The sequence below is a fragment of the Rhizomucor pusillus genome (assembly GCF_041956525.1).
Source record: "Rhizomucor pusillus strain CBS 183.67 unplaced genomic scaffold VTP01scaffold_11, whole genome shotgun sequence".
In the NCBI taxonomy this organism is placed as follows: Eukaryota; Fungi; Mucoromycota; class Mucoromycetes; order Mucorales; family Lichtheimiaceae; genus Rhizomucor; species Rhizomucor pusillus.
Genome location: NW_027192153.1, coordinates 316,625 through 339,467, shown reverse-complemented (window position 1 = coordinate 339,467; position 22,843 = coordinate 316,625). Strand labels below are relative to the sequence as shown.

Below are 22,843 nucleotides of genomic sequence, written 5' to 3'. Positions count from 1 at the left end.
CCCTTTCTCTCTCTTTCTGTCTCTTCACCTCTTTTTACATCTGTTTTCTGCACAGAGAGGGTCTTACATAGCATGATCTCGCTGGAAACACTGTGTGATTCACTTGGTTTGAGCACACTGAAATATCACTGGCAGGTTGTTCTGCTTTCTACTGTAATGTGCAGTTTGATTTTCGAAATATCACGATGCATTTCGCCATTACTGTTCCCAAAGACATTTCAGCTCTTCAAAGGCGTAAGGTGGAAACTCTTTACATCCTGTGAAATATTCACAATAGCCTGTAGTACACTCCTACCAACTGGCACGTGCATGTTGTTTCTTCTGTTCACTGTATCCTCATCACAATCGGATCGCTCGTCATCTTGACAGACAATCAGCTTTCTCACGACAGAGTCTTCGGATACAGTCCCTTTGCTGCAAACATATACTCTATTTCTCTGGGGTAAGGTCCTGCAGGGTCAAGGAGGGAAAGTTTAGGGCAACTGAAAGACAATGCCAACAATCTGCCCTCTCCTTACTAGATATTTCATATGGGACGTAATTATGGCTATCCGTTACGTCGAGCATCAAGGCATCGGTATGGTGCTGCATGGCATCGCTGGCTTCCTTGTTCTTTTCATGTCCTATGTAAGCAACTTTCCCTATTTAATGTTTTGGCTATAACTGATCAAAAAACCCATTCATACGCTGATGCAGCGACCATTCATCAACTACTACGGTTCAGTATTCCTACTATATGAAGCCAGCACTCCTTTCCTCAACTTCAATTGGTTCATGGTAAGCTGATATGCAGATATAGAATAACGTTCAGAGGTGGGAGAGCTAACGGATGATGCTATTTCCAACTCAAGGATAAACTCGGCTGGACGGGTAGCAAGCTCCAGCTCGTGAACGGAATCTTGCTGATTGCCATATACTTCCTTGCTCGTATCGTATTTGGCTTTACAATGTCGTTTTATCTCTGGGGTAAGCCGCTTGAGAAAATTCGTTTTAAGGTTATCTTTGTGTAATCATGATATTCCAGTGGACATTTACGCGGTCAAGGAATCCGTCCCTTGGAGATGTGAGTAAAATATCGCCTTGTTCATCATCCTCAAGCTCTTGGCTTACAACGAGATTTGCCTTTCTTACAGATTGGATCATATACGGTGTTGCCAACATGGTCACTAGCTTCCTTAACGTCTATTGGTTTGGGTTAATGCTGAAAATGCTTCGCAAACGATTCCCGAGCAACCAGCGTACTGCCAAGGAAGCCTAAATTGTTCATTGCCATCCCTCCTCCTCCTTCTAGCCTTTTCATAGTTTCGCTCAAAAACATCACACGGTTTCGCTACTCTGTTCCTGCTCCTCCCGCGCTGCTATCAAGTTTACACCGGTTACCATGAATGTGATTCCCCAATATTGTTCGCATTCCCAATCTTGCACACATTAGAACTTTACATTTCCTATCTGATCTTCTTTTTCCGCACTTGTTTTTCGTGTACATAACTCGGAAAAAAAAGAATTGTCATCCTTTTTCTGGAGCTGATGTGTCCTGGAGCGATATGTATTCCAGCTCATGTTTTTATATAGTGTAACAATATGTTGTTCAATAATAACAAGGAATGATTTTCATCGATGGCGTAAGGCCATGGGTATAAAAACATGCACGTTTTCATCCCAAGCGCACGTAGCCACTTGACCCTCGACGTAGAGATTAAAGTCGATACCGAGAACAAATTCCGTGTGCGCGTCGTGGACTTCAATGAGATTGTTTCCAGGCGGAGCAGCGGTGTCCCAGAATCGTACACTCATATCGTAGCCAGCGCTGGCGACAATGTTGCCTCGGTGCGGCGAACATCTGACTCGTCTGACGGCGTATTCGTGTCCTGCCAAGCACACCACTTCGCGATCCGGCCGCCGCATATCCCACACCTTAACAGTGCGGTCTACTGATCCTGTCACAAACACTCCGTCCTGGTATTTGTTCCAGTCTACTGACAAGATTTCATTGTTGTGTGCGCGCAACGTCTGTACCGACCGCGGCGCTTTGGTATCCCAAATCTTGACTGTTTGGTCTCCTGACCCGGAAAGTAGCATTGTTGGATTGTAAGGTGACCAGGATGTGCTGTACACGCAGTGTGTATGTTCTGTGTAAGTTTGTAGGGACCGAGGTGCTTGTGGATTCCACTGCATATACACATGTGTGTGAGTAATTGTCTATGTATGTTTCATTGCCAAAAGATAGCATTACAATTTTGACAGTGTGATCCCAGGAACCACTTGAAAACACATCTTTTGTAACTAGGTTCCATTCCACCGAAAATACTTCACGCTGATGCTCGTGCCAGTTTTGTATTGGAAAATCCTTCGAACCATAATAATCAGAATATACGATCCTTTGCTGACTTCAATGCTAGATATGTTTACTTACTGCCAACGTAGCATCCCACATTTTAATCGATCCGTCACCACTAGATGTGACTAGCTGATTCTCATTGATCTCGCTCCATGCTATATCGAATAGACCGTCCTGCGTGTCATATCTACCCGATATGGTTGCGTTGAGTCAGTTCCTTTCTCGCCTGCTTTTCCACTCATAATAGTCTACACCAGTCAAACTTTACATTCTTTCCGTAACGAGACCTTCAGGGCCTGGAGCAAGTGCCATGAGGAATAATCGGCCATTGCCAACGAGACCGAAATTCGAGGACGTGGCTACTGCAAGCTTGTTTTCAAAAAAGGGGCTCCATTTCACCTTGGTCGACAGTAGAGTTGAGTCCTCTGTAGTCTCTCGGAAGGTTCAAAACTTACAGAGTAGCCATTAAAAGCTTCCGTTCTGCATTTCGCAAACATGTGGGGCAAGTATTCAACAACGTTTCACGCATATTCTTTTCCCTCAGTCAGCACGAATCCGTTGGTGTTTCTCCGCTGCCTTTCACATGCAAATACAAAGTCGATTTCCAACCCTTTGCGAGATTTTCGTAGTCGAAAATAATAGTTCTCTTTATATCATTTATCATAGAATGTTTTATTATTATCATTATTAAGCATACTTTGTAAAAATTGAAAATAAAACGTCTGTATATATTATTAACAAAGAGAATGAACAACAGGACAAGAGAAAAGGACTAAAACCAAAATTACAGATTGACGGTTTTGATAAAATAATCGAAAGAAGAAAAGAGAGTAGAGAGGAAGACGAAAATAAGAAATGGATAAAAGCGCGAGAATGGGAATGTGTGACAGTCTAGCAGGCAGCATAAAGCGCTGACCACCGCCACTTTGCATCGTTTCCATGCCGAAAGGCTCGGTGAGTAAAGGCAAAGGTCGCCTCTGCGAAGATTACAGCTATGAAGCATTTATTTCGGCAGCACGCAATTCAACAACTGGAGAAGCCTTGAATTACAAGGAATTTGCGGAACTATGCCGTTTGGATCTCATACAGACTAACATGTATTATTTGAATCTCTTGAACACGCTGATTACCGGGAACGATCACGAGCTGAAGGATAAAGCCCTGAAGGCCAAGAAGATATTTGATGTCCGTAATGGAAGTGATATTTTAGCAGGCATGTATTAGAAAGCAGGCATTACACAGCAGGTCTAGGGACAGCCAAATCGGGATAAAAATTGTACCGTTCAGCCAGTTCAGAAACGAGTTTAAATTCTAAAGCCATGAAATTGAGGTTTCCTTGCGTCTTTCTTTTTTCACCCAAAGTTCAGAAGGCTCTTCGCTTTTTCTTCTTGCTCCTCATCACTTCTGGAAGAGTCTTTTGAAGAAATTTGTATGACCAAGAAGATCGATTTTTGATCAGCGGGTGAGTTGACTTTTATGATTTTCTTCCTCTTTCCGTTCCATTTCTGGTACTATTTTTCAATGATTAACGAAGGCGCCTACTTTGACACCCTGGAAGACTTTGAAAAGTCTTTGAAAAAGGACTGACTCGAGAGTGGCTATGGAGGACGTGCAGCGTCGTTATAATCTCGGATGTGCTTTCGTCCGGTGGCAGTCTATACGTCTACATGATGTCTAGGGAGATAGTCCCCTCCCGAATGACGAGAGGAGTCCAGGATGACAACCGGAGATTTTGATATCCTAGATATCCTAAGCGTCCGTAGATTCTCAAGGGCGATTCTCTGTCTCGTAGGATGGAATGGTTTGAAAGGACGTCGGTTGATCGGCAACGGAGACGGTAGCCCGATTGTCTATCGATGGACATAAGGACATGGATGACCCCCTATGCTTTCTCGCGCAACGGCAGCAGCAATCTGATAGCTCAGGAAGATGGCAAGAGTTATCATGCAAGATACTACTGTGGTCAATCGGGAGCATACAGGAATAACTGGGACAAAACGCCAGATAATCGTGTGAGACAAAGAGAAACATGCCCAGCATACCTCAGGGCATACATCAGGGTATACATCAGGGTGTTTGTGCCAGGACGCAGCTACAAGAAATTCCAGCACATCCCTGAATATCGAAACAAATGGATTGTGCACAAAGTTCACAATCAACGTAACCATGAACCCTTGAAAGGGTTCGAACTGGCAGCTTTTCCACAACATTGCAAGCTTGATAAGCAACAAAGCATCGTTGCCACGCTTCACAAGGCTCAGGCTCCCACTAGAACCGTTGTTAACGTGCTCAACAATATGACAGAAGGACCAAACTTAGTTCATACAAAGACAATAGCCAATGCGCGCGCTCGTCTCAACCAATCGTTGAATGAAGGAGAAAACGCAGACACTATCTAACCGCTTATACGAAAACTTCAAGAAAGAGATTACTTCGTCATCCCCCTTACTGCACCGACTGGACGCTTGAGTCATCTGTTCTTCAGCCATATGCAAGCAGAATAAGAAAGAACAAGATGTCCCGAGAGCTGATGATTGACTCAACAGACAACACAAACATTTCCAAGTTTCTTATGGTTAGCGCTGTAGGCATTGGCAATTTGGCTAACGAGGATAATTCCTTGGCATCGTTCTAGATTGCTATGGCGTGGATGGAAAATGAATCATACGACTCGTACCCTCTGGTTCCTGCAAACTTTAAAGTCTTATATTTACAACAAGCATCATGTAAAGCCAAAAGTCATAATGACTGACAGATGTCAGGCATTGATGAAGGCAGCAGTTGACGACTGTTATTCCGAACTGGCTAACCTCCGAATTGGCTGTCCGTAGACCTGCCGGGCAGTATGTAGTCAAACTCGAGGCTCCAAATTTGAACGTTTATACTCTGAATATTGGGAGTCGAGAACCCATGAGATAGTTACAAGCCGCCGTCATCGAACGTTTGAAAAGTTGAACGATGATATTTGCGTGGATTTAGAAGAAAGATCGAAAAGAGTATGTAACCATGTAATAAGATAGCTAAATGTTCCTGATCCAACCGTTGCTGTAGATGCGGGTGACTGGCCCAGACTCCGAAGGCGGCCATGGAGGCCCAGTAAGATGTTGAAGCTGGTACGTGCGGATTTGAACCGGTCAGCATAAAATATGGTAATGCTAAGCGTAATACAGACGACGACTATGGAAGACCTGGACGTGATGCAAGTGGCAAAAGAACTGGCGATCAACTTGTAAGTGGTGCAGTCTGAATTGGTGGTATGGAGATATGATGTTAAATGGTTTAAATCAATTCTAGAGTTGCTTGGCATAACATTTTGGATCTGGATGATGACTCGATTCAAATGCTTATTATTGGATGGAGGCTTGGAGGTGAATTCTGGCGAATTGGTACCGATGCATACTGGTTTGTTTTATAAATCTGCCGGCCATCTTTTTGGATGCACTCGGTAATCCATGCTTGACCATCCCAATGCCTCCATCCAAAGGATCCTTCCCCATTTGCAGCACCAGCTCTAACTCCAACTAAACTTGGATCATCTCCGATGCCAAACGAGATCATGATTCCGAGAAATTGCTCCCCAAGGTGCATAATATAAACGAAACACGGAGCAGTGAACCACCAAGCGCGGTGCATTGCGTTCGCTTCTCCAGTAAGTGTGGATTAGCCTGGACATCACTGATCATTAATCCCTTTTAGACATGGATCTCATGTTTAATTCAGTCACTAAAATTGACGAAGGATGCCAGATGCTGAAGCGGCACCTTACGTTGCGCTGTCCTGCAACACCCTCTCAATTAAAAGTGGCTGTTAAGGAGATCCTCAGCTGCTGCAATGGAAACAAGCAGTAACCGATGAAATTGGGAGGAATAAACAAGACCGCCCGTTCACCCTTTATCTGTTTCATACTGTCAAAAAACATCGTGGAGTTATGGTCCTGGAGTATACTGTATCCACAATAGCATAATCAGCAGTAAGGACACCTATGATAAGTGAAGGTTCTGCATTTCGCAAACATGTGGGCAAGTATTCAACAACATTTCACGCATATTCTTTTCCCTCAGTCAGCACGAATCTGTTTGCGTACATGCAAATACAAAGTCCATTTCCAATCTTTGGGCACACAAAGCTTGCGAGCTTTCCGTAGTAGAACAATAGTTCTCTTTATATCATTTATCGTAGGATAATTCTTTTGACGATGTGGTATTACTATTATCATTATTAAAACAATAAAAATGTTGGGAAACTATGAGAAGAACATGAATGAGTGTGTAAACTTACCAGTAGTATACATACTGCTATTATACTTGGCATTGCCTCGTCTACAGTAATAGCAGAGAACCTTTGGCATTCCTTTGCAGACTTGATGCAATTCCTGGAGCTAAATGTATTCTAATTTCTGCCTTGCTCGTCATAAATATATATATGCAGCGCCTCTATTATGATACTATTGATGGCGGTGTGCCGTATACTAACATGCATTCTTTTCATTTCTCTCAAGTCTGTGTTGATGTCTTCTGTTATCCTGACTCATTTATGCTGTTCTCGATATTAATGCTTCCACTTGTTCTCGTTGAAGATATTTCTCGCCCGCCCTTGGTTTCAGAGCTTATAAAATTTCATAGGATCATTAACTCCACACCTGCTATCATGTACATACCATCCTTTGTGGATTTCTTTCTTGTTGCTCTTTTTCTTTTCTTGCATTATTCAAAGTTATTTAAGATTATTCTTATGTAGCTGTGACGCATGGATACGCTGCTGACGACAAATACAGTATTGGACAAGGGAGATGATTGTATACCTAGTAACGCCTTCTGCCACGGCAATGCATTGGAATTCCAGTTCCATATCGTAAGAATACGAAGATGATAGTGCAACACGTAGCATCAATGCAGCTTTTACCAACCTAAGAGATAGCAACACGAGATGGCATGCATTCGTAAACGACTATTTTAACGGTATCGCGGATGTTGAGCCAGTTTGGAACGTTTTTCTAAAAATGGATAATTTTCTGTGGCAGGAGCTCTTGAGCTGCTCCGAAATGCAACCAAGTAACGACGTATCTCCAGGAGGACTAGACGTTGGCACGTGTTAAATTTCTTAGAGTTTAGAGACAGCTTTTTATTTTGTTTTTTTTTGTTTCTGTTCGATGCTGGCTCCGAGAATGTTTCGTATATATGCACATGACTCACTCGAACGAGCCGTTGGGTGCATCGAGAATACGGCGCATTTCCTAGCTTTCCTCTGTTTGTATCATGCAAGGCTGGCATAAAACTATGGCATGGGAAATCAAACATGACTGATGACAATGATGTAGGCTATTGTCGTGAAATGGATATACATACTGTTGTCAACAGTTGTTCCCAGCAGACGTCAAGTGCTGCTGTTACCATGGTATCCATCAATGGGCGGTACATAGAATCCAACAGACATCATTCCAGAAAATGGGGAAAATGAATTATACGTTTCTTTGTGGCGTTTATTAATTGATATCAGTGAGCATGATTACCAGGGCTTGGTTGAGCCCCACTTTCTTTACTGCAAAGAAAGCTTGCGGCGCGCTTTTGTTACTTTTTTTTGTTGCAGACAGAAATATAACTCAGCCTCCTTTGGGTGCGCCGCGCGCCACAGTACAGCTGTAACACTCTGTACGTTGCTGCAACAATTGCGCGCATCCGATGTGGAACGTTACTCCAACAAAACTGAACTTGGTATTACAGCCATTGATTACAAAAAGCGAAAATAGTGAATTGTAGCAATAGCCGATTGCACTCGGTGGTCCAGGTGATATATCATCTGCTGCAGGTAACAAGGACGGTGTCTATGCAGATAAAAAAGGCAAAAGTCGATAGATTGGATTCTTTCTTCAGCAGAAGAGATCATGTGGCAAAGAATGCGGAAGACGGAAGACCACCATAGCTATTTTCGTTTGAACAGCCGCCCCTGGTTAACCATCTTATATAAAAATATGCGAATGCATTGCTGACCAGTCCTCTTTTCTTCCTTTGTTTTATCTAACGCATTCCACATGTCGTCATCGTCTGTCGACAACGTCTCTGTTAGCTTGTCCCGTCTAGCATTGGCAAAGGCTATCAAAACTCCTGATCACGACGACCCAGACGCAGAGCCATGGACAAAAAGCATTATCTTTTATCAATCCCATATCCACAAGTCCATGCGGGAAACCGTGCAGAACCCTCAACACCGGATGCGCCTCCCTCCTGGCATGCCCAGACACCGCATAGGGCCTAACATGTCAGCGAGAGAGCAACCCGCTCGCAACTCCCAAGACTTTGAGAGGAATGGCCGGAAACCTGTGAGGAATGAAAGACGTCCACGACCGTCGAGCGCGCAGCAGTTGCAACCGCCACAACAAAAGCCGAAGCAGCGTAACCACAAAGGTAACGTTTATTTGAAAGCACGACACTGTATGTTTTCCTTCCCGCTTATTGTTGTCGGTAAAGCTCCGCGGGATTGTCAAGACATCCAGCAGCCCGAAATAGTTGACGACAATAATGCAACCAATGATGGCAAAGCCATCTCCCGCTCCTGCTCCTCCTCCTCTTCATCCTACTCAGAGGCACAGACACCGACCCCGGACAGTCTTCCCAGCTCCAAACACCACCGCCAAGTACCTAGCGACGATGAATACGACAGCGAAGATGATGACAATGATACTGGTAAGCGGATGTTGCCAATTGGATGCATAGAATGGATAGAGCGGGATGTGCTGGGAGGAAGAGTGGGAAAAGTTCCATGGAGAGTTTGTACAGGAATGTTCCAGATTCATCCAAATTTTAACCGCACTACTGTAGATGTTGAAACCGTGGCAATCGAGCGAAACAACGAGCATGAAAAATCTGCACATCTTGCATCAACACTGCTTCATTTGGAAAAAGGTTCTAGCATCCACCAACGCCCACGTTCGTTGAGCGACATTCAGCAAACAAACCAACCTCATGCATCTGGACGACAGCATACTCCTTCTACATCATCCAATGAAGGCAGCAGTACCCGGTCGTCCGGAACACTCCGAGCGAATTCCCCGCAGCGTCCATCGCATAACAGACATACATCTCCAGTTGATCTGGAACATTTACATCAACACAACAACCCGTTGGAAATAATGCAGCAGCAGCAGCAACCTCCACAAATTGCAAAAATGCATCCGTATCACCACGCCATGCAAAGCTACGTTTTCCAACAGCAATGCATGCGGCCCTTTAGCCCACCTTTTTACACGCCTCTTCAGCAGCCAATAGCATCGACTGCACCGTTTTATCATCACAGTAGCAATCAATCGGCTCCGAAACGATCTAGTTTATCCGCCATGGACATGATGCGCCAACGAGAGCAAGACAAAGAGAAGGCTGATGCCGCAAAACGTCGGCCCAAGAAAATCGATTCATCTAATGCCCCGATTGAAGGCATTCTTGCCAGACTGCCTGAAAAAGGTACTCACAACATCAACTTTCAAGCAACTGTCATGAGATCGAAGCAGCAGCAGCAGCATCGAACGAGTGGAGGGGATGTACCGCCGCGTCCTCGACGCAGCCAGAGTCCACACGCTGGAAACAGCAGTCCCCCACCACCTCCAGCTAATCGATCTAGCTCTATTCTGTATGTTTACAACCAGCAGAACACGGATGCTCGTCGGCGTGCCGAAATGAAGCGCATTAACATGGATCCCACGCCAAAACAGAGTCTGTCTACACCCCAAAGCCGCGAGCAAATTGATTACCCCATTGCACCGCAACCGCAATATTATCACCACCATCATCCTCAATACCAGCATCAATATCAAAATCATCAACAATATGCTCCCGTGGCATATCCAATTGTGCCTGTCATGAATCCGACCGTTGCTGCTATCCCTTCGCCGCTGCCTGCCATGGAGTTCATATCGCGATCCCCGATCCCTGAACAACAAGGAAACTATCAACAATGGAAGTGAAGCAAACAAGCCATTTGGACCCATTGAATGATGTAGCATGCATTACATAGCCATTATAATAATAAGAAGAAAAAGTAATATGTAGATATACCATACACCACTTTGTTTCCCCAAAGCCATTTCATTCCCGGTGAAACTGCACCGACTTGGTCTGAGCTTCAAGCAAATGACCCAACTGTATCCCCTTTTCTTCAAAGTATTTGCACATGGAATTCTCCTTGAAGCGTAAAACGCAAGATACCGAGGAATCGCCAAGCAAATTACAAAGAACAGAGCAAGCCGAAGATCTTGAAGAACACAAGCAAATAAAGGAAGAATCGGTAAAAACCGTATATAAACTGGGCCTTGCCGTTGATCTGTCGCTCTGAGATCGGTTATGTGCACAGAATAAGGAACCGATACCCGATTCATACAATGGCGCAAGATCGCCATCGATCGAGCCACGGCAGCTTCCGCAATCGCCGAGTAGGAAGCCCTCTCTACCACCACCACAGATTCAATACGACGATCGTCCGGCAGCAGAAGAACAAACGTCTCAGGAGCAACGTGACATCAACAGACAACAGGACGAAGATAACAGTCAAGGACGAGATAACGACCATGTGAAAAATCATTCGCCACATATAATAATGCACGACAATTATGTTCACTCGCAACCATCCTCCTCCTGGGATAATGCTATCTCACCGCCGGCGACCGAAGTGGAAGGCATGCCGCTTTCGCAACCACGCAAAGCTGTTGTGCCTTTTGACATATTCATTATTCTAAATGTGGAGGCAACATGCGACTTTAATCCGACCAACCGCGCAGCAGTGCAAGTGACAAAGGAGAATGCAGAGATTATAGAGTTGGCGTTTGCAGTCATGGATGTAGAGTCGGGTCAAGTGGTGCATAAACAGCGGATACTCGTCAAACCTGAGCGGACGCCCTTGACAAGGTTTTGCACTGAAATCACTGGAATTGCACCGAGTGATTTGGAGGACGCGGGCGACCTGTGGAACGCTATCCAGCAGCTAGATAGCTACATACAAGAAGAAATGGTGTCCAAGAACCTCCGATATTGTCTTGTGACGCATGGAGGATGGGTGTTACGGATACAGCTGGAGCGAGAAGCAAGGGACAAGGAACTTGTTTTGCCTGACACGCTTACAAACTGTCGGATGTTTGATGTCAAGCATGAACTCCAACGATGGCAGTCGTATCATCAGCCCGATGTTACGTTGCCAAATACATCTCTGGAGGAACTTGCAAAGGCGTTCCATTTGGAATTAGTATTGACGGAGGATTCTAACAGTCTCAATGCATGCTTGACTTTGGCAAGTATTATACACTACTTGACAAGCTTTGGATACGACGATGTCTTTGTGCGGCCCATTGACCTCGGCGAGGATATGATGGAGTTTAGAAAGCAGGAATCGCGTGTCATTCATCTTGCGGGTCTGCCGGCCGAAATAACTCAAGGTGAACTTGAGGCATGGTTCTCTTCAAATGGACTGAGACTCGCAACTGCATACATGATCCGTCCATTTGAAACGTCCAAGCCCAGCTTATCCGGGTTTGCTTTCTTTCCTACACATGAGGATGCTACGAAAGCCTTAGCTCTAAATGGTAGACAGATGGGCGACCGCGTAGTTGCACTGTCGCCTTGCAGCGAACGTCTTGTGGATGCTGTGCATTATATGGTGTGTGCGTTTCCGGTTCAAGCAAACGGGCGGACAAGAAGAATTGGAGACTGGGGATGTCCAAACTGTGGATTTATCAACTTTGCCACTCGACGTAGCTGCTTAAAATGCAATTTGGGCAATCCAAGCAGGCAACAGAGTAACATGGACGATTGGATATGTCCCAATCCAAGTTGCGGGTTCAGTAACTTTGCCACGCGGGATAGATGTCATCAGTGCAAAATGTCCCGATCTGGGCAGCCACCGGTGCTACCAGCAACTGCACCAGATGCCCTTATCAGTCGACCTGGTGACTGGATCTGTCCCAATCCAAGCTGCAACATCCACAACTATGCCACACGGCCAGCCTGCCGACATTGCCATACCCCTAAACCATCCTCTTCCTCCTCGATGTCGCCCTCAACTACGACTAGTGCAACTACCACTCCTACCAATTTGCTACATTACAATTTGGCTTAATACAGTACAACGATCCATAATGCTTCGATTTCGAATTTTACATCGTTTTGTAAGATCCAAAGTTTTCCATTAACTCGATGCTATTCACTGATCGTCATCTATCCGCAAAATCTTCATTCTATCATACTCTTAGACATTACACGATGCGTATCCATCGACTGCTTGTTTGCTTAGATAATTCCAGGAGCTGCGGTTACTGCGGGGATTCGTTGGACAAGGACGATAATTTAGAATTTTTTTCTCGGGGCAATGATTTCAACAGGCGATGACGATGGACCGGAAAATTTCCCTTTAGCGGCATAGTCCTGAGCTAGAACCTAACAGAGAGGGAATAAATGTGTTCGCTGCCCTGGCAGGCACAAATTTCCGATGTAACGTGGCAAAAAAGATCAAATGCGGCTGGTTTTTTTCTCACAGACATTTAGCTTTCAACCCAAAACTGGCAAGTGACAGAGAGGGGATGAGACTGCTTCCAAGAAGATGATGATGCCCGTTGCTGGCTGGTGATGGCGGGACAGCTGAGTTATTGAGTATGTTTCCGAGAGTTTCTGCAGCGCTAAAGCAATCGGAGAGAAAAACCTTGTGTGGAGGGGGATGCGTCTATATAAAAGGGTTTCCCTTGGTGCGAGCTCGCTTCGAGCTGCTCTTCTTTTTTTCTTCATATTTCTTCACTGCAAAACATGGCCCCTCAAGAATACGTTACCTTGGATCGCACTGGCGACAAAATGCCTTTGGGTATGTAATAGTTTGGTGCGATTCTCACCACGAAAACTAACAACGATCCATAGTCGGCTTCGGATGCTGGAAGATTGACCCCAAGGACGCGGCCGACACTATCTACACTGCCATAAAGGCAGGCTATAGAATGATTGATGGCGCTCAGATCTACGGCAATGAGAAGGAAGTTGGTGATGGTATCCAACGCGCTCTCAAGGAGGGTATCGTCAAGCGCGAAGAATTGTTTGGTAAGTTGAACTTGGCCAATGAAGTTTCGAACCCACAGCGAGCTAAATATTGTATTTTGCAGTCGTCACCAAGTTGTGGAACACCTACCACCACAAGGATCACGTCCGCCCTGCCTTTGACCAGCAGCTCAAGGACTTGGGTCTCGACTACGTCGACTTGTACTTGATCCACTTCCCTATCCCCTGTGAGTACACTCCCATCACTGAAGCCTACCCTCCCCCCGGCTGGATCAAGCCCGGCAAGGACAAGTTTGCCTATGAACGCTCCCCCATCCAGGACTGCTGGCGCGAACTCGAGAAGATCGTTGAAGAGGGCAAGGCCCGCAACATTGGTATCTCCAACTTCAACGTCCAGACCATCTTGGACATGCTCTGCTACTGCAAGATCAAGCCTTCCGTCCTCCAGGTTGAATTGCACCCTTACCTCCAGCAGACCCGCTTGGTCAACTGGGTCCAGCAGCAAGGTATCCAGATCATGGCCTACTCTTCCTTCGGTCCTGCCTCCTACGTTGAGATGACCAGCACTGGTCAGAACGCCAAGCCCTTGTTGCAGCACGAAGTTATCACCAAGATCGCCGAGAAGCACGGCAAGTCTGCTGCCCAGGTCCTTCTCCGCTGGTCTATTGAGCGCAAGGTTATGGTCATCCCCAAGAGTATGAACGAGGGCCGCATGAAGACCAACCTTGATCTCTTTGGCTGGTCCTTGGATGCTAGCGACATGGAAGCTATCGCCGCTTTGGAGCAGGGCTTGCGCTTCAACGACACCATGGAACCTTCCTACGGTGTTGACTTGCCCATCTTTGACTAAATAGTCTGTTGTCTCCCTAACTTTTTTAATTTCTCGATCTGTTCGACCTCCACTTCCGCCTCCATATCTATTTCCTGTAACATTGTTCCTGTAAAATTTACAACACAAAAGTGCGTATATAAAGTCTACAATCGACTTGTATAGAAATATAAAAATATCGACTATAAGACAGTTGATACCGGATACAAAGACTGTTGGTATGGTAGAACTCCGTATGATCTAAAGACATGAAGCAAGGCGTTGCAGGTACACATGATTGTTATGGTTAGACTGGTGTTCAACGAAATCCGAAAACAGGAAACTTTAGAGCAGCGTCAAACTTTAAGCTACATGCTTCTTCGTTTCTGCTGGAACAGTATATATCATACATATCGACTTTGTGCGCAATTCTTTATTTTTTTCTTCCGTTAATTTCCAGGGCTGGTTCATTCAGTAGGTGAGTCTAGCTGGCACGTCTGCATGAACACAATTTGCATCTCTCATTGGTTGCGGTGATTGAACAGCTCTAAGTGGTAGCAGCAAACAAAGATTCCAACTTTCTATCCAAGCGCATGGTCCATTTTCTTCTTTGTATGTTTATTTACGACAATTGGTGAAGATTGCGTAAAGTCAAATGATCAATGCAGTGAAAAGGATGATTGTTTTCCTTTTATTCGAACAATGGAAGATCCATTCCGTACTGACCGTCTACCAGCAAGTTAAAGCGCATGTTTTGGTTGAGACCAGCGATAGCTTCGTGATCCTTTTCATCCAATGACCAGGAGAATAGGTCTCTGTTTTCCCTCATGCGTTCCTCGCTGACGCTCTTGGGAATCACAGCAACGCCTCTGTCGACGCTCCACTTTAGGAGAACCTGAGGCGCGGATTTTCCGTGCTTCTTGGCAATCTCAGTGATTACTGGATGCTGGAAGAGAGACTGGATCTTGACATTTTCGTATATCTTTGGCATTTCATCAAAGGCAGCGGGTCCAAAGGACGAGTAAGCAGTCACCTGGATCTCTTGCTGTTGCATCCATCGAACGAGTCTGGATTGTTGCAAGTAGGGATGCAGCTCCACTGATGATAGAGAGATGGTTAGTTATATACGTACATGAAAGTCGGCTTTGCATATAATCAATTGTCACAGCATACCCTGAAGCACAGCAGGCTTGTACTTGCAATATGTCAGTAAATCCAAGGTGAGCTGGACATTAAAGTTACTTATTCCGATATTTCTGATCTTTCCGTCGTCGACAGCCTTCTCCAGCTCTCGATACATGTCTTGCAGTGGAGATCGTTCCATTTCCACTTTCTTTCCATCCGGTCGCTTCCAGGTGGGCGGATAATGCTTATCTGGATCCACAAACTCAGCTGGGATCGGGACTGCGGGGAATTTTCTGTTAGTTTCATTGTGAATGATGACGTTTCGTTCGTTGCTGATCCACGCTTACAGTGGATATGGTACAGGTCGACGTAGTCCAGGCCGAGATCCTTCAATTGGCGGTCGAGCATGGGCCGAACAGAGCTTGCACTGTGGTAGCAGTTCCAAATCTTGGTCACGACTTTTTTTTCATCTTTTCTTTAGCAAAGAATAGCGAAACGCTCTCTGGTCTTTGGAATCCTTACCGAAGAGTTCCTGACGGGTCACCAAGCCATCGTTAACAGCTCGCTTGATGGCTCGGCCGACTCCTTTTTCGTTGGCGTATAGCTGGGCAGTGTCAATTAATCTGATACGAGTGCGCTTAGTTTGTGCATATGCTGACTAAAAAATGCATACATTTACCTGTAGCCGATCTTGATGGCGTTGTAGACAACTTGCTCGGTGTCCTGGTCAGAGATACGAGCTGTACCGAAGCCCACGAGAGGCATGCGATCGCCAGTGCGGTTAAGGACTAAGTAATCTTGCATGGCGTGCTGAAAAAAAAGAAAGATGCAGTAATCGAATGGAATGCTTTCGAATTTAATTTTTATAGCTGAGAACCTTTTAAAGTTTGGAGCCGCCGTTCAGGGAAAAAATCCAGAAGCGCGGCGAAAAATTGACATGCACTACTGGCCAACAGTTCAGTTTTTTGCTTGTTTTGATATTTTAGAAGACAAATAAAGGGAATAAGGAAAGTAAAGTAGCAACTTAAAAAGTAAGTAGCTAATATTTTTCAAGATGTTTCTCTGGTCGTCCTTCCCAGTTGACGTCGTCCACGATACTGTACTTGTCTTTCCAAATCCAAGAATTGCCAATGATTCCATGCCCTTGTCTGTCTGCCATGCGGTAGTACATGGCAGCCTTGTAGACATCCTTTTTAACACCGTGACCGTGTGCGTAACAGAAGGCCAAGTCGTTTTGTGCGTCAGGATCGCCCAGGTTAGCGGCAATCTCGAAATAGTACGATGCAGTGGATAAATTCTTTGGTACCTGTGACAATATGTTAGAGAATATACAGAGTACAATGGTTTGGTGATACTTACACCCCATCCATGTCGAAAGCATACTCCGAGTTCGTATATAGCGAGGACCAGCTCAGATTTCGCGACAGTTGTAGACTTTGCTATTCCCGTCTGTAGATCATACACTGCACACTCGGCTGCTTTTTGCAAATGTCGCACGGCTATGGCAGCATTCTTTTTACATCCCTTGGGAAAGAAGAAACAAGGTGTGTTAGTCCGGAGCTTGTGAGGGGGGGGGTTGTTTCCTAATTTATTTTATTATTTTGTCGTCATTTACCCATCCATGCCTCAGCGCAATCCCGTAAAAGAAAAGGCCCAGGGGGCTCTCATTTTCGGCTGACAGCCTCCAGTAGTAAGTGGCCTTGTCTAACTCTCCACGTTCGTGGCACTGCATACCCAGCTGCAGAAACCGATCTGAATCTGCAGCTTCAGTCGCTGTGGTTGTGGTTGCAGAAACCGTGTCGGCATGACCAAGAACATCACTCCGCTCGTCCGTGTTGTCCTTTACCAGAAGCGTACTTGCTGCACCCGATTCTTCGAATTGGGACGAAGGAGTGCTGTACGATTTACTTCTTTTGTGCCGCATTGAGCTGCTCGAGTCACTGGAGCTTTCAAGGGAATCAACTTTGGACGAATGTCGAAAATCGCTGTCAATTGCAGAACATGATTTAAAGAACAAGAGTGAAAAGCGTTTCTTCTGAGGCTGTGGTGGTGGTGGTCGCTCGTAGGATGCTATAGATGATCTGTCTTTGGACAGAGCCTTTTTGAGTTTCAGCATATTATCTTGATTACTTGTGTTAAAACAGAAAGAAAAAGAACTGTGGATTAGAAAAAAAAAAAAAGAAAGAGAGAGAGAGAGAAAAAGGGTAGCGTGGTCCCACACCAACTTTTTTTCTGTGTATACGAAAAGGAGGCCAAGGGAGTGGGTGATTGAGAAGAAGAAAAATCCTTGTCTCAAGGAATAAACAATTTCTAACGATTTTTTGTGTGTGTGTATATTATCCATCGATTTACAGCTTGGCTTCCAAGAGTTCTGCACGATTCTGCTTCTTGGCGGCTGCGTTGTCAAATTCTGCCTTGGTAATAGGTCGAGCTTCCACGGCCTAAGATTCAATAATAATGAGCAAAAGTTTATGATACTTTTATCAGTAATTGAGCATAACTTACAGCATTGTATCCAACATGTGGCGCGACCTTTGCGTTGTTGGCCTTCTTGTAGATAGTCACAACGACGGCACCGCCCAGACCAACATTGTGCTGCAAAGCAGTACTTGACGTCAGGAACTTGTCGCTCTCCAGCCCATCTTCTAGCTTGCCAAACAAGTTCTGTGGTGCATGTGTTAGCTGATCTGCTGTGTGATATATAAATCAATGAAAAGAATAACTTACCTGTGCACTATGCGAGTCCAGTGGCACCGAGAGGATGGCCCTTGGAGATAAGGCCGCCATAGGTGTTATCGCCGCTGTCGATCAGTTTGTGTGCTTGACCGGTGGGAACGAGTCCAAGTGCATCGTAAGTTACAAGCTAATAAAAAGGAAATGGTGAGCATGTGTTTCCGGGAGCGTGGCTGCGACAAGTCTGATGTACCTCGTTTGCAGAGAAGCAGTCGTGAAGCTCAACGACTTGGACATCATTTGGAGTGATACCGGCGTCAGCGAAAGCCTTGGTTGCAGCGCGGCGGGTCATGTCAGCGCCAGACCATTCGATCCAGTCGTTGCTAAGCATCTTTGGCGAGTCTGTGGCCAAAACCTGCGCGCAAATTTCAACCGCTTGGTCCATCAGCCCATATTTCTTGACAAAGTCTTCACTGGCAACAACAGCGCAGGCTGCACCGTCCGACGTGGGACAGCATTGGAGTTTGGTGAGAGGACCATAGACTTTCGGTGAGCTTTTGATCTGCTCGAGAGTATAGATATCCTTGAACTGGGAGTAAGGATTCTTCGAGCTATGGCGATGGTTCTTTTCGGCAATCTTGGTCAGGTGATCTTCAGTGGCTCCATAGCGACGCATATATCCAATACCGGCGTTGCCAAAAATCTGTGATGGCTTTGGAGCGTTGCCCTTATATCCAGTTATCATATCCATCACCTCGTGGACATGATCTAGCAAGTATGTGAGATGGGAATTAAAAATCAGGACGTAACGCGATGAACAACGTTCCTAGAATATTTCTTACCGAGTTGATAAGTACGGTCCTTGTAAGTCTGACCAAGGGAACCAAGTTTCATGCGCTCAAAGCCAAGCGCTAAAGCACACTCGGTCGTACTAGAGGCAACCGAGTTGCGTGCTTGCAAAAGTGCAGTGGAGCCAGTGGAGCAGTTGTTATTGACATTGATAATTAGAATCTGGGTCATACCAAGCTGGTACAAAACTCGTTGACCAGCAGTGCTGTCAGCAGACACATAACCAACAGCAGCGAATTCCACAGAGTCATAGCTGAGCTTGGCATCATTCAAGGCCTTGAAGGTAGCTTCCAAACCAAATTCTATGAAATATCGGAATGGTTGGAGATAGTGACAGCTATGGTAATTATCAGATATATACATACCAGGGTAATCCACTTGGCCGCGAGGCTTGATGAACTTGGACATGCCAACACCAACAACGTAAACCTTTCTTGAAGCAACCATATTCTTCCTATGCTGTGATATTCTTCTTTGAGAGACAGGACAGTGTGTGCGAGAACTGTCGTTAATACCATGCTCTTAAATAAATAAATTGCGCGTAGACTGAGAAAGAGGAATATTTATTTTTTGTCAAGTTCATCAAGCTTTTCAAGTAAAACTTGGCATCTAATGTGTAACCTGCTTTCAAGGTCATTGTAATCTCCATGCTCAGAAGGGGTATCATTAGAAGAAGAATTACTATTACTAGAAGAGGACGAAGAGTGCTGCGTGTTATCGGTACGTTGATGATTTTGGTGGGTATACTGTTGAGAGCGGTGGATCCATTTTCGTGCTTCTACTATACGGTTCTGCAATGCGCAGAGCGTGCCCATCTCGTACATGGCATACGGAACTGTCCAGCGATCTTCTTGTGGGTCGATGTTGATGACATACTTGAAGCATTTCTCTGAAAACGCATAGTCAGCGGTTTCTCGAGATACCGAACCGAGAAGCAACTTCAGTACAACAAGTTCCTTATCGTCCTTGTGCCGCTGCGCTGCCTGTTCAAGCTGCTTCTTCATCATGACGAGCATTTCTTTGGAAAGATACGGGATGCCGTTCCACAAGTAGATCAATTCCCAGAGCGGATTAACGACAATGACTTGCTGTAGCAGTTGACCATCTAGAAGAGAGTAACGCTTCTTTATCATTTCCTGCTGTCGTCGCTGCTGCTCTGGTATGTAACTTGCTGCTGATGCCGTATCCTCATCCAATAATTGCTGGGCTTTCTCCTTCCATCGCTTGATCTTGCGTTCAGCAAACAATTCATTCGGCAGCAGCATGCCACCCAGCTGTCTTTTGCGCTCAAGGATATTAGGAATCTGATGGAACTCCATGCCTGCCTTGTCATATTGCTCGTCTGCGAACATGCAGCAAGTTGCAATGTAGTGATAGAATGCACGAGACCAATTGCTCATGCTCTCTAACTGGAAAAAAGTTTCGCTTGCTTGGAAGTAGTCTCCAAGGAAAATTTGACCCCTGCGAGTATACATCATCTTTGATTAATTATGGTATATATCCAAAGGAGCAAATGTTGCCAGAGCAATTTACCATCCCATTTCGTAAACAGCCAATGCCTGCAGCTGTGCCATCTCGCTGATCACAACGTTGCTTCTGCGTGTGTGCTGTTGATGATATTTATCATCAATAGGAGTAGTGCTTGCAGAGAACCCCGTTTTCTTTTTGCTACCATGCGTGTGAACCGGTTCAGCGGCATTCACCAGGTCGACGACTTTGACACTGTGGCGCCTGCGCGTATCTCGTATAATTTCTACACCTCGCCTGGTTTTGCCTTCCATTTTGCAAAGTTTGCCTTCAAGCAGCTCCCAAAGCTTGTTTCCCGGAAACTTGGATTTCATGTGATTGAGCATGTGTCGTGCAGCATTCAACGTCAAGGATGATGGTAACAGTTGTGGATGGATAAACAATGATAAATTTGTATAATACACAAGGAGCGACAAGGCGCTGAGTGACGAGTATAGGCCATTTGACATGTATGATTTTTGAAGAATATGCAGCGCAAACGGACGTGAAGAATGGAAACCAAGGGTATTGAGTACCTTATTAACTACATAGTACATGTCAGATCTCTTTGTATGCATAATCTCTCTAGTAACATCTTACCTTTAGGTGGTAATAATGAAAATATTAAACTAAACAAACCAATGCCAAAATATACGCCGCTTTCTACCATCGAATCCACGCAAGGTTCATTGTCCACGGACATCCGGCGATCATATATTGAAAATGAACGTCGGGAGCTCCAGGATGCTTTCAAGCTATCCACACTGGCTCTGCGTGAAGACGCCAAGCTGAATAGACTGAACCGTTTGCCACCGCTTTTGCGCATAGTAGAATTGCTTGATGTTTCATCAGACTCCCAAGATGCCGCCGAAGACCCAAAGGACTCTGTCTCGTAGGAGCGACGTTTCCGCAGATCGGCTGCATAGTCATTCGTTTTACAGTTGGTGAGTATCTCAAATAGTTGTTCGTACATCTTGTATGCTTTTCGTAACTTGTATGCGCCTTTCATATACTCGAACCAGCTGCTTTTTAGGAACTGAATTGTTGCTGACATGAGCATACAATTGACTTCAAGCACGTCGCACTGCAAACTCAATGTCTGCACTGGAAGCACGGGTGTTTTAGGCAAAGGGTCATCTTGTTGTTTAGGTTCATCTAGGGGCTCCTCGGGTGCTGTCATGACAGTTGTAATGGAACTAGCGCTGTCGTCTTCGTCGTTCTCCTCCTTAATTTGTTGCGACGAAAAGCTTATCGATACAGGTCCACCTTCCGACTGATGATCGCTTTGAGTGCTACTGTGTGTACTAGCGCTAGAGCTTGAAGAGCGATACCCCCACCAGCCGCGCCGTCGACTTCGTTTCTGCAGCTGCTTGACGAGCTCTTCAGCTGCGTGGATACGTTGCGCTGCAACTTGTATCTTGCCGGAATCAAGCATGAGCATCGCTTCCAAGTAGGCCATCAGTGCGTATCCGACGGCATGAAACGGCGAAACGCTGCAGTGTTGCACAAAGATCGTTTCAGCAACATCAAACTGGTCATTCAACAAAGCGTCCTACGAAGCAGCAATCAATAATCACAGCTGAGCGGCACAAAACTTCGTCTGGTCCTAACCAATCCTCGTTCTGTTTCTGTAATCCAAAATTCGACGAGCTGAGGCGAGGGCGGGCCATTTTCTTGCAGGGACCATGTTAGCAAGCTTGCCGGCGCCGCCACAGCGTATCTTAAGGTCGACGACGTGATTCGCGAGAGGTTCGAGAGCTGATGGCGAAGCATTAGCGTCGTCGGCCCTGTTGTACAGGTATGAGAGAGAGTGTGTGTGGCAAAGAGAAGGGGTTTGGGGGCCGGAGGAGAAGAAAGAGGTGAATAGGGGCGGGGTCGCCTTTTTTGTATTCCCAGAACTTAATGTATACGGATATTGTTGCAACTGCGTCGGGCGAAGCAGAAAAAGGATATGTGTGTTACACGTCATTGAAGACCTTGCTCGTACGCCTGCCGTTGCTGTCCACTGCATCAATATAATCCATTTAACTATGCACATCTTGTTCGTTTCCAAGCAACCGACTGCGATAAAAGTTGCGACCTTGTGCCTTGTTGATAGCATTTAACAACCTGCTAACTGCCTTGTATATATGTTGGAACACGTGCATCAAAGGCAAATACACGTACTGCCGCCGATCTGATATTGAATTTGGGCCACGCTACGTTTCAGGTACTACATACCCATAACTGACAAGTCCGTCCTATCTTATGCCAAACAACCGGATTTGCCGATCATAGCTGCAGTGAAGAAGTGCTGCCTTACTCCTACGTAGAGTCACTACTAAGATGCAAGTTGAGTATCTGCAGAAATGATTTGTATAGATTCAGGCTCAGTACTCAAGAAATGACCACGCTCTCAAGTTTGGGCGATTGCAAGAATTAGTATTACCATGCGACTGTTGTTTGCCACAGCTTGGGTCAACATAACTTCTGCAGGCTGACATTTATCAAGCTGCGGCCTTTTTATGCGGATTTCTACAACGTCGG

General features: G+C 45.5%; 12 protein-coding genes across 12 annotated transcripts; 7 read left to right on the top strand and 5 right to left on the bottom strand.

Annotated features, from left to right (window-relative positions):
• Positions 1–72: 72 nt before the first annotated feature.
• On the top strand, positions 73–1,258 carry VTP01DRAFT_1613 (uncharacterized protein; the record flags this gene model as incomplete). Its single annotated transcript, XM_069379983.1, has 7 exons — positions 73–234; positions 285–442; positions 522–627; positions 697–777; positions 852–966; positions 1,025–1,063; positions 1,134–1,258. 7 exons carry the CDS (start codon positions 73–75, stop codon positions 1,256–1,258), a joined length of 786 nt encoding a protein of 261 aa, XP_069238037.1.
• A 353-nt stretch (positions 1,259–1,611) lies between these two features.
• VTP01DRAFT_1612 (uncharacterized protein) lies at positions 1,612–2,835 on the bottom strand (the record flags this gene model as incomplete). Its single annotated transcript, XM_069379982.1, has 5 exons — positions 1,612–2,169; positions 2,234–2,347; positions 2,414–2,525; positions 2,607–2,737; positions 2,794–2,835. 5 exons carry the CDS (start codon positions 2,833–2,835, stop codon positions 1,612–1,614), a joined length of 957 nt encoding a protein of 318 aa, XP_069238036.1.
• Positions 2,836–3,277: 442 nt separating this feature from the next.
• Positions 3,278–3,562, top strand: VTP01DRAFT_1611 (uncharacterized protein; the record flags this gene model as incomplete). The annotated part of the gene is made up of 1 exon (XM_069379981.1): positions 3,278–3,562. One exon carries the CDS (start codon positions 3,278–3,280, stop codon positions 3,560–3,562), a length of 285 nt encoding a protein of 94 aa, XP_069238035.1.
• Positions 3,563–4,194: 632 nt separating this feature from the next.
• Positions 4,195–4,737, top strand: VTP01DRAFT_1610 (uncharacterized protein; the record flags this gene model as incomplete). The annotated part of the gene is made up of 1 exon (XM_069379980.1): positions 4,195–4,737. The coding sequence occupies one exon, from the start codon at positions 4,195–4,197 to the stop codon at positions 4,735–4,737; it is 543 nt and encodes a 180-aa protein (XP_069238034.1).
• A 131-nt stretch (positions 4,738–4,868) lies between these two features.
• On the top strand, positions 4,869–6,186 carry VTP01DRAFT_1609 (uncharacterized protein; the record flags this gene model as incomplete). Its single annotated transcript, XM_069379978.1, has 9 exons — positions 4,869–4,922; positions 4,974–5,039; positions 5,117–5,181; positions 5,318–5,334; positions 5,390–5,451; positions 5,509–5,567; positions 5,633–5,744; positions 5,921–5,987; positions 6,035–6,186. The coding sequence occupies 9 exons, from the start codon at positions 4,869–4,871 to the stop codon at positions 6,184–6,186; spliced, it is 654 nt and encodes a 217-aa protein (XP_069238033.1).
• An 865-nt stretch (positions 6,187–7,051) lies between these two features.
• VTP01DRAFT_1608 (uncharacterized protein) lies at positions 7,052–7,568 on the bottom strand (the record flags this gene model as incomplete). Its single annotated transcript, XM_069379977.1, has 3 exons — positions 7,052–7,244; positions 7,296–7,412; positions 7,531–7,568. The coding sequence occupies 3 exons, from the start codon at positions 7,566–7,568 to the stop codon at positions 7,052–7,054; spliced, it is 348 nt and encodes a 115-aa protein (XP_069238032.1).
• Positions 7,569–8,366: 798 nt separating this feature from the next.
• VTP01DRAFT_1607 (uncharacterized protein) lies at positions 8,367–10,292 on the top strand (the record flags this gene model as incomplete). Its single annotated transcript, XM_069379976.1, has 3 exons — positions 8,367–8,739; positions 8,803–9,018; positions 9,154–10,292. The coding sequence occupies 3 exons, from the start codon at positions 8,367–8,369 to the stop codon at positions 10,290–10,292; spliced, it is 1,728 nt and encodes a 575-aa protein (XP_069238031.1).
• A 206-nt stretch (positions 10,293–10,498) lies between these two features.
• On the top strand, positions 10,499–12,433 carry VTP01DRAFT_1606 (uncharacterized protein; the record flags this gene model as incomplete). The annotated part of the gene is made up of 2 exons (XM_069379975.1): positions 10,499–10,612; positions 10,679–12,433. 2 exons carry the CDS (start codon positions 10,499–10,501, stop codon positions 12,431–12,433), a joined length of 1,869 nt encoding a protein of 622 aa, XP_069238030.1.
• A 680-nt stretch (positions 12,434–13,113) lies between these two features.
• Positions 13,114–14,206, top strand: VTP01DRAFT_1605 (uncharacterized protein; the record flags this gene model as incomplete). Its single annotated transcript, XM_069379974.1, has 3 exons — positions 13,114–13,168; positions 13,222–13,398; positions 13,461–14,206. 3 exons carry the CDS (start codon positions 13,114–13,116, stop codon positions 14,204–14,206), a joined length of 978 nt encoding a protein of 325 aa, XP_069238029.1.
• A 649-nt stretch (positions 14,207–14,855) lies between these two features.
• VTP01DRAFT_1604 (uncharacterized protein) lies at positions 14,856–16,093 on the bottom strand (the record flags this gene model as incomplete). The annotated part of the gene is made up of 5 exons (XM_069379973.1): positions 14,856–15,262; positions 15,338–15,568; positions 15,637–15,747; positions 15,812–15,912; positions 15,969–16,093. 5 exons carry the CDS (start codon positions 16,091–16,093, stop codon positions 14,856–14,858), a joined length of 975 nt encoding a protein of 324 aa, XP_069238028.1.
• Positions 16,094–16,328: 235 nt separating this feature from the next.
• On the bottom strand, positions 16,329–17,405 carry VTP01DRAFT_1603 (uncharacterized protein; the record flags this gene model as incomplete). Its single annotated transcript, XM_069379972.1, has 3 exons — positions 16,329–16,595; positions 16,649–16,813; positions 16,905–17,405. The coding sequence occupies 3 exons, from the start codon at positions 17,403–17,405 to the stop codon at positions 16,329–16,331; spliced, it is 933 nt and encodes a 310-aa protein (XP_069238027.1).
• A 232-nt stretch (positions 17,406–17,637) lies between these two features.
• VTP01DRAFT_1602 (uncharacterized protein) lies at positions 17,638–22,090 on the bottom strand (the record flags this gene model as incomplete). The annotated part of the gene is made up of 11 exons (XM_069379971.1): positions 17,638–17,730; positions 17,795–17,953; positions 18,030–18,152; positions 18,216–18,730; positions 18,805–19,113; positions 19,177–19,265; positions 19,327–19,435; positions 19,500–20,272; positions 20,345–20,861; positions 20,918–21,869; positions 21,929–22,090. 11 exons carry the CDS (start codon positions 22,088–22,090, stop codon positions 17,638–17,640), a joined length of 3,801 nt encoding a protein of 1,266 aa, XP_069238026.1.
• Positions 22,091–22,843: the final 753 nt, after the last annotated feature.